This window comes from Gracilinanus agilis, chromosome 5 (genome assembly GCF_016433145.1).
Source record: "Gracilinanus agilis isolate LMUSP501 chromosome 5, AgileGrace, whole genome shotgun sequence".
NCBI lineage: Eukaryota > Metazoa > Chordata > Mammalia > Didelphimorphia > Didelphidae > Gracilinanus > Gracilinanus agilis.
This window is the reverse complement of record NC_058134.1, coordinates 283,953,246-283,963,024: the sequence shown is the minus strand read 5'-3', so window position 1 is coordinate 283,963,024 and position 9,779 is coordinate 283,953,246. Positions and strand designations below refer to the sequence as shown.

The window sequence follows — 9,779 nt, the reverse complement described above, 5'->3', positions numbered from 1 at the left end:
GGCCTACATACTTGATCCGGAGATGATTGAGTTTAACCCAGAAGGGAGGAGGAGGTTAAAAGGTCCGAAAGTATGCTCTCTCTATTCCCTTGGGCACAGTAGTGAAAGGACGTGGGCTGAGAGAGAGCCATGAGAGAAGCTCCTTCACAGCTAGTTTGAGAATAGGCCTCAATCTCTATATGTCTGTCCTCTCTTATTCAGGTAAATATTAATAAACTCTATGGAAATTTAGGACCAGAGTTTAATTTAATCATAACACCCTTTAATTACAAAGATCAGGTCCTGATGGTGAACACTAAACAGCCAGAATAGGATGTACACTTTTGGACAAAGCCAGAAAAGGAATTTGTTTTGCTTGACTTTATATATTTATTACAAGTGCTGTTTTTTCTAGAGTGAGGGATAGAACAGAAAAATATTTGATATCTGAAAAATATAAAATTTTATTAAAAATAAAAAAAGATTAGATCATCTCTCAACTCACCAAGAACGAAGCCAAGAAAACCACTGGACCAGGCAAGGACTTCAAAGGTGTTTTGTTAGTTTACGCTTCAGGGCTCCCATCACTTCCTTGTTCCTCAGGGTATAAATAAAAGGGTTGAACATAGGGGTTACAACTGTGTAGAAAAGGGAGAGAATTTGATCCATGTCCTGGGTCGAACTGGCTTGAGGTCTCATGTAGGCAATAGTCCCAGTCCCAAAGAAGAGGGTGACAACCATTAGGTGGGAAGAGCAAGTAGAGAAGACTTTTTGACGTCCCTGAGTAGAGGCAACCCCAAGGATAGTAATGAGAATACGAACATAGGAAAACAAGATCAGTGCAAAGGGAGTAATGATAAAGAGAAGGGTGACAGCAAGATTTCCAACTTCACCCCAGAATGTGTCTCCACTGGCCAGCCTCAAAACTGGTAAAATGTCACATAGAAAGTGGTGAACAATATTGGTGCCATGGAAGGGCAAGGTAAAGATGAAGATGGAGTGGGTGGTTCCTGTGGTGATCCCCATTAGATAAGAAGCACCCACCATACCCACACACACCTGCCTGTTCATCAGTGTGGCATAGTGCAGGGGCCGGCAAATGGCAGCAAAACGATCATAAGCCATGGCAGTGAGCAGACAGCATTCAGCAATGCCAAAGAGGGCAAAGAAATACATCTGGGTGAAGCAGCCAGCAGGAGAGATGACAGGATATGAGGAGAGGAGATCACTCAGCATCCTAGGCACAATAGTGGTAGTGTAGAGAATCTCTACAATAGAGAGATGTCTGAGAAAGAAGTACATGGGAGTATTCAGGGCTGAGTCAAGCAGGGTAAGGGTGATGATCAGGGAGTTGCCCAGCAGGGTCACCAGGTAGATAAAGAGTACTCCCCAAAAAATGGGAAGCTGATAGGCTCCAAAATCTGAGAATCCCAACAAAATAAATTTAGTCACTGCTGTCCCATTATCATTATCCATGTCCCTAAATCTGGATCTAGGAACAGGACCAAGGGAGAATTGTTAAGAGTCCCAAAGAAGAGAAAGATATAGGCAAAATGCTTCAGAAAGAAAGATCCAGATTAGACAAGAACTTCCCAAACGTGCAATTATGGTAAATAAACAATAGAATATGAGAATATCCTTTCTCAGAAAACTATAAGATAAATTATTAACTTATCAGAAGTAAAACAGGATGTAGTGTAAGCACTTTGTTGTATATAACATCAGCGTGGTCCTTTTCACCTCACAGAGCCCTGAGTCCTAGGGGAAGAAACCTTAGTCTTTCAATATTAAATGAAACTAAAGATGTGGACAGATATAGGCAGACATAAAGAAATAATGTGAGGGGGTGAAACAGAAAGAGATTTTTAAAAAGGGAAAGAGAGGCGAAAGGAAGAAGAGGAGACAAGAGAGAAGAAAGAAGAAAAAAGAGAGATGGTGTTGAAAGATGAGAGAAACAATGGAATACTTTAAAGCAGACAGAGACACAAAAGATAAAGAGAAAGAGTGGGGGAAACTTTAAACATTCAGATATGATCCCCATTACCCATGGATGTCCCTCCCAGAGTCCCTATTAGAGGTAACAGCCATTAGGAGCCATTCCCATGTGGTCGTCTGATTTACTATTCCTGAATCAAACCTCTTTGGGAGCTGGATCCCCAGAGCAGGAAGTAGGAGAAAGGGAGATTAGGGTGTAATCTACAGGGAAGAAAGGAGTGAGAAGAGAAACTTTTTCCTTAAGGGCCTGACCTACCTAAGGAGAAATGAACATTGGCTAGCCCGCTCCTTCTATTCCCAGAGCTCCCTACAATGTAGGTTCAGAGACCTGGGCAGGAGACACTTCAGCTTCATCTTTGCCACCCCAACTCCACCAAAAGAATTAGAGAATGCAGGGAGTATCTCAAATAGAGAAATGAAGTTTCAGAAGGAAAAAAAAAAGCAAATATATGCCCAGTGTTGCCTAGTGAGCCTTGCAGAATTCGAAGATGGTTTCTGAAGATGCAAGCCTGCTGGTCAGGATGGGAATAACCTAATTTTCCTCCCCTTAACCCTTGGGCAGTTAAGATTCATAAAGATAATAGCAGTCAGAATGTAAGTGAAAGCAAACCTTCCTTTCTTAATACAAGAAGAAGCCATGTAGGGTTACTACATTACTCTTAAGAATGTGGAGTTGAGTAAAAAAAAACTTCAGGAAGGGCAAGATGGCAAGGGACCCAGCAGATCTGTGGTGTGGCAATTTAGCAGCAAATTCCAGGTGGAAACCTGGACTTAATCAAAGCCATCACTCCACCATAGACAGGAACCCCTACCTGAGAGTAAAAGGAGCAGAATCTCAGACAAGAGGTAAGAGGGAGATGCCACCAACAGCAGCAGTGGGGTCCCCTCCTGCCAAAACAGCTACCAGTTGCAGCCACCATCAGTGCCAGCAAAATGGCAAAGGAGTAAAAGGTTAGATACTAAGACTAGGACAGTAATTGTAGGTGGGCAATGCGGGACCCACAGAGAGCTTTAATGCTCTCTCATAAGCTAGGTTCTTCCAACTGGTTATTCAGATCATTAGAGAAAAATGCCTTTTCTTAATTATGCTATACCCAGCATTCTCTTAACTTGACTAAGGCATTTCTTCCCCCCTCCTAAAAGACAAAAGAATTATGAATATTCTTCAAAGTTCTTTTGCATAAGCCAACAAAGTCAAAAATGGATGAAACAATACATCACTCCTAATTTCGTACCCTTTATGTGAATATATCACTCTGGGTATGACCCATTCAAACAATGAATGCAAGCCCTCAAAATCTGAAAGGGACACACTTTAATGCTTCATTGTCTTGGTTAACTGCTCCCTACATTGGGAGATTTCATCATGTGGATTGGGAAAGATCTAATTCATTGAGAGTTCCATGATCTAGCCTTCTTGTCATAGCATACCACAGTACATATAATGTATGTTTCTCACAACAATCCTCTGAGCCAAATAGTAGCATAATTATTATGACGACTATTATCGACATAAAAATTATTCATATTTTTAACAGAAATGGATGTTAACTTTTGTTTGAAAGTTTTTCAGCTTATATTAATATATTTATGTCATTTATAATATTTTTGTTATTTGTCCTAGGCCTTTTTCTTTGGGAGTTTAATTTGTGACTAATTTAATTGCTTTTTCTGAAAATAGATCATTTAAATCCTCATTTTTTTATCCAATCAATCAGAACATTTTATATTTTGGGGAAAATTCATCTATTTAATGGTTTTTGTTAGCATACAATTGGTCAAAATGCTTTTTGATAAAGTTTTTATTTCATATTCATTTCTTCTGAGTTCTTTTTTCTGTTTTGGATATTAGTGATTAGGTTTTCCTCTTTTGCATTTAATCAGATATACTAGTTGTTTCTTTTGTTTTCTTCATTATGCCAGCTCCTGACTTTTCTTCTCAATTCTATGAGCTATTATTGTTATTGTTTTGATTTCAAATTTTTAGTATCAGAATTTATAATTTGGTGTTTACTTGAAGATTTTGATTTGTTGCTTCCCTAATTATCTTAGAAGCATGCTCAAGTCATCATTCCATTCCTTTAGTCTTTGATTAAGAAAGAGTTGAGAGATGTACATTTTTCACTAAGTCGGCTTTGTGCATGGTCGCCAACTGAAGAAAGGATGATTCAATCTGCCACCTCTTGGTTAACTGTTTTAGGGTAACTTGATTAAATAAACCCAGTAAATATATCTAGAGGTAATTACCACATACTAACCCAACCTTTAAAAATGAGCAAGGACTTGAGAAAGTGTGTAACACCTAGATAGAGGAATGGCAGTTAAATCAGTCTATCTGAGTACCAGCCTTCAGTCTGCTGGGAATTAATATAATAACTTATCTACCTAAACTAGGGTTCTTGCTAGGGTATAAGGAGATTAGACAGGAAACAATAATAACTGTTTATTGAAGATAAAGGATTTAGGAAGTTGCATAACAGGTTTCCTTAACTGGGATAACTAATAACATATAGTAGGACAAGGGAATGGAGTTCTACACTAAAGCTTTCACTATTAACAAGTCAAGCAGGATAGGGGTTTTGGAAATCTCACTCCTGGATCCCTGACTCCTCCAGCGTTGTTTCTCTGGTGTCTCAGGGTCTCAGCTGTTATTCTGCCAATAGATCCAGTGGGGTAAAAACAGTGAAGTGGTACAGAATGAAGGTCTACCCTCCAAGCTGCAAATCCAAGCTCTAGCTTGCTCTTCCCACACAGATGATGGTATATTGATGATGCCTTCTTAGGGAGATCAAAACACAAGCAGGCTCCTTCTTCAGTGGTAACCAACTGACCAAGACTCAAGTTCTGCGTCACTCCCCTGCACCATTCCAAGCTTTTAGAATGTTCAGCTCCTGCCACCTGCTTTGGCAAACTTTCCCTATCTACCCTTAAAAATGCTATTTCCTTATTACAGTGTACATAACAAACATTTTATTAAGTTGTCTCATTGTTGTCATTTTCTTTGATGAAATTATCTCTTCTTCTATGATTTGTTCTTTGATCTATAAATTCTTTGGAATTCATTTAGGCTCCAATTGATTTTTAATCCTTTCCCAAGCTACCTTCATCGATGATGCATTTATTGCATCATCTTCATTAGAGGGTGTGTTTAATATTTCTGCTTTTCTGAAAGTGTGAAGTTTCTAATGCATTCAGTTTTTAGTTGGTCAATTTTTGTAAATGTAAAATGCACAGCTGAGAAAGAAGCAATAGAATTTAGATAGTGCTTTGAGGATGGGAAAGCACTTTACAAGTATTATTTAATTTAATTCTCATAGCAATTCTATAAGTACTGTTATTATTCCAATCTTACAGATGGTAAGATTAAAATTTCCTGAAGGCTGTGTCTTAATTTATAATTATTAAATAAATTAAAAGAATAGGGCAGATGGGGGGAGGGAGGAATGTACCAGGTAGCAGTCACTAGTTCCCTTTACAAGCCTTGGTAGCCCTTGTACACATTGACAGCCTGCTAACCACCTTCCTCAATACACTTGCATGGCCAACTGTGGGTTCACCCATACTCTCCTCACCATCTTCCCTCACTGTGATTCTGAGGCAAAATAGCCTTCTTTCTTTCTGGTCCCAAACTTAAACTTTCAGTGATATCACTTTTCAAAGTCCCTCTGATTTGGCAGACTCCAACCTCAAAGCAGATCAAAAGCCAGTCTTCCAGAAGCCAGGAATCACATGGGACAAGAAGCAAACATCTTCTGGGGGCCAGGGAGCCATGTATGGGTGCCCCCCTTATCTTAAACAGATAAACGTCAGTTAAGCTAGTGTTAAATTCCCACACAGATCAGGTAATTGATACTGAAAGATTGAGTGATCTGATCAAGACCACACAGTCAGGTAAGGGCTAAGGTGGGATTTGAACTAAAGTCTTCCTGATTCCAGGTTCCCCACACTAGTTATTCTGTCACCAAGTGTCCAGAGGGAGAAACTATTCTGTTCAAATGCAGAAATCATGAGAGAACTTTCACATCTAACATTTCTAAAATTCTATTCAGGTTTTTAACTTTGTTCTCATTTATGTTTTGATTAGATTTTTCTGGTTATAAAGGGGTACAGTGATATTTTCTCCTTGAAATAATAACTGGTATTTCTATAACCCTTTAAAGTTTGAATGCTCCTTTTCAAAAATTACCTTTTTATCATCACAACAATTTTGGGAGGTATGTACAGACATGCCTCATCTTATTGGGCTTCCCTTTATTAAACTTAACAGAAATTACATCTTTTATGCATGGAAGGTTTGTGGAGATCTTGCATCAAACAAATCTACTGGCATCATTTTTCAAACAGCATGTACTCAAACAAGCCTCTGTGTCACATTTTTATAATATTTCAAGCTTTTTCAATATTATTATATCTGTTATGTTGATCAGTGATCTTTGATGGTCCAATTGTAATTTTTTGAGGCAGTATAAAATGCCCATATAAGATGGTGAACTTAATAGATAAATGTTGTATATGTTCTGATTTTTCCATAGAAAAACTATTCCCAGTCTCTCTCCTTCTTCTCCAGTTTCCCCATTCCATGAGAAGAAACAATATTGAAATGAAATCAGTTTATGACCCTACAATGACCCCTAAGTGCTCAAAAGAAATGAAGACTCAATACAGCAAACTTCACTGTTATATTTTTAATTTAAATTTATTTATTTTGTTATGTTAAATATTAAATATATTTTATTAAATTAAATTAAATTAAAATTCCTGGATAACTCTGTACTTCCCTTCCATTTGTCCATTAGAGAGGGCATCATTTGACAAAAAAAAAAAAAAAAAAAAAAATATATATATATATATATATATATATATGTCTTACTTATTTCTATTTATCAGTTCTCTTTCTGGAAGTGGATATACACAAGTCATTCTGCAAACAATATTTCTGTTACTATAAATAATATTCTGTTGATTCTGCTCATTTCATACTTCATAATTTCATAAAATTTCCATTTTTGTGAAAGCATATATATTTTATATAGCAATATGGCATGTAACACAATAATAGAATATGTGATTTATTAAATATGTAATAAATTAGGGGGCAGCTGGGTAGCTCAGTGGATTGAGAGCCAGGCCTAGAGACGGGAGGTCCTAGGTTCAAATCCGGCCTCAGACACTTCCCAGCTGTGTGACCCTGGGCAAGTCACTTGACCCCCATTGCCTACCCTTACCACTCTTCCACCTATCAGTCAATACGCAGAAGTTAAGGGGTTTAAAATACAAAAAAATTAAAAAAAAATATGTAATAAATTATAATAAATATGTTTATCCAAGAGAAACAAATTATTCTCAAATTAGCTATGTCCAAAATCTGTCACATTATTTTATTTTTCCATTTCCAAATGCTCATCATTTCTTACAGCACAGTAGTATGTCATCACAATCATATGCCACAACTTGTTTAGCCATTACCTAATGGATTTGCATCCCTTCAATTTCTAGTTCTTTGCCATCCCAAAGAAAATTGCTATAAATATTTTAGAACATACAGGTTAATTTTCTTTTTTCCTTGATCGCCTTGGGAAATAAACCTAATAGTGTCATTGCTGCATCAAAAGATATATACAGTTTTATAACTCTTTGAGAATAATTCCAGATTGCTCTCCAAAATGGTTGGATCGCTTTTCACCAATAGTGTTTTAGTGTCCTCTTTTTTTCACATTCCCTCCAACATTTATCATTTTAGCCAGTCCAATGGGTGTGAAGTGATACCTCAGAGCTGTTTTGATTAATTTCTCCAGTCAATTGTGATTTAGAACATTTTTCAGATATTATACATTCATCTGATTTCTTAATCCAGAAACTTTATGTTTATATCTTTTGACCACTTATCAATTGGGGAATAGCTCATAAGCAAACTTCACTGTTTTCTTATTTTAAGGAATTACCACTGCCAACCCAACTTTTAGCCACCACCCCTCTGATCAGTCAGCAGCCATCAATATTGAGGCAAAATCCTCCAACAGCAAAAAGATTGTGATTTCATGAAGACTCAGATTATAATTAACATTTTTAGCAATAAAGTATTTTAATGAAGGCATGTACATTGGATTCTTTAAAATATAATACTACTTCACATTTAACAGACTACAACATAATTTAAACATTGCTTTTATGTGCACTGGCAAAAAAATTCTTCTGACTTGATTTATTATGGTGGTCTGGAACCAAACCCACAATATTTCTGAAATATGCCTCTACTGTTACTCTTCCCAATTTTAAACTAAGGAAATTAAGGCAGACAAAGGCTAATTGAATAGCTTTGGGTCACACAACAAATAAATGTCTAAAGTGGGATTAGGACTTGTATCCTCTTGAATCCAACACTCTACACACTATCCCACTTAGGTGCTTCCAAGTGCCCCTCAGATAATATTGATATTGATTCCTTAATAACTTTAAGCAAAATGGGGTTTTCCTATTGATCTCTATCTCTTTTAATTCTATTTTTACTATAATTTTCTCTAAAATCATGAATATTATCCCTATTTTTGTAAATTCATCTGAAACAATTGAATTTTGCTCCAGGCCCTCATTATAATTCTATATAAGCCTATGTGTTTCTTGTAAAAAAAATTGTTTGATGCTGCTTTTATCTTATTTTTATGCTATTATCTTCTTCCATTCTTGAGTGAATTCATGGCACTCATATATGTGGTTATATGTGGTTATAATCATTTGCATAATTCTCTTCATTCTATTATCTTATTCTTCTTTCTTTTCTTTGCCCAGTTCCTCTCTTTACAAAGAAGGTGGTAAAGGAAGACTTTGCTTAACACAATGTCTTATTGTGAAATGATCTCCTTGCTCCACTGGTCCACTTCTCTTTCCCTTATCAAATTCCACCTCATATTTTTATTCTTTCTTTCCTCTTAATCTCCCTTTCATTATCTATCTCTGACACTGGTTTGGTTTTGCTTATACCATCCATGTCCTTCCTCTAAACTGCCCTCTTCTCTGCTATCTGATATTTCCCTGCTAAGTTTAAGATATGTGGGGTTAAAACTTCCTTTATCCCGTTCGGATTAAAATGAGATTCATAATCAACATTCCCCTGTCCCTTCTTTCATGTTTATAGGCTCTTCAATTCACATTCCCTGATTATGTTAAGTTCTCTCCTATTTCTCCTCATTTGTTCCCTTTCCTTCATTTTTCTTAACACAGTACTTTTTTTAAAAAATCATCTCCCTAGGCCAATTCTTACTTGATTCCCACTATAAGGTCAGAGCTTTGTAGAAAATGTCCCTTATTAGGACCCTGGGTGGTCTTCTCTCCCCTCTGAAGCTTCCAAATTCAGGATCTTGCCTCATCTATGCACTTGAGAGACAATTCTGGTCATACTACTGCTTCACTCTACTGCTGGAGTTTTCCTAGTCAAGGAGCTTCTGGGACATCCATGAGCTTAGAAATTTGGGACTGTTTTCCCTTCCAGGGTTCTTAGCTACTGGTCATCTCTTCCTTTAATCCTGGAATAGATGAATCAGCTTACTCAAGATTCACTTTGGATTTGGGGGTTATTGCTTGATCTTCTGCTCTTGTTAAATCATCGCTGGAGCAGAGGTCAGAGAGTTGAGTCCTCTGCACCTTTCACGTGGCCATCTTACCTGCAATTGCAAGCAAGTATTAAATTCTTACTATAAGTCAGATGCTGGAGATACAAATACAAAACAAGGCACAATCTCTTCCATTAAAGGTTACCTTTCTATTGGGTGATACAATATGTACCTGTGTGTACACCAACAGAAGTTAAC

The 9,779-nt window shown here is 37.0% G+C and overlaps 1 protein-coding gene across 1 annotated transcript; it reads right to left on the bottom strand.

Moving 5' to 3' along the window:
- Positions 1–525: 525 nt before the first annotated feature.
- On the bottom strand, positions 526–1,455 carry LOC123250494 (olfactory receptor 9-like). Its single transcript, XM_044679577.1, has one exon. The coding sequence runs from the start codon at positions 1,453–1,455 to the stop codon at positions 526–528; it is 930 nt and encodes a 309-aa protein (XP_044535512.1).
- Positions 1,456–9,779: the final 8,324 nt, after the last annotated feature.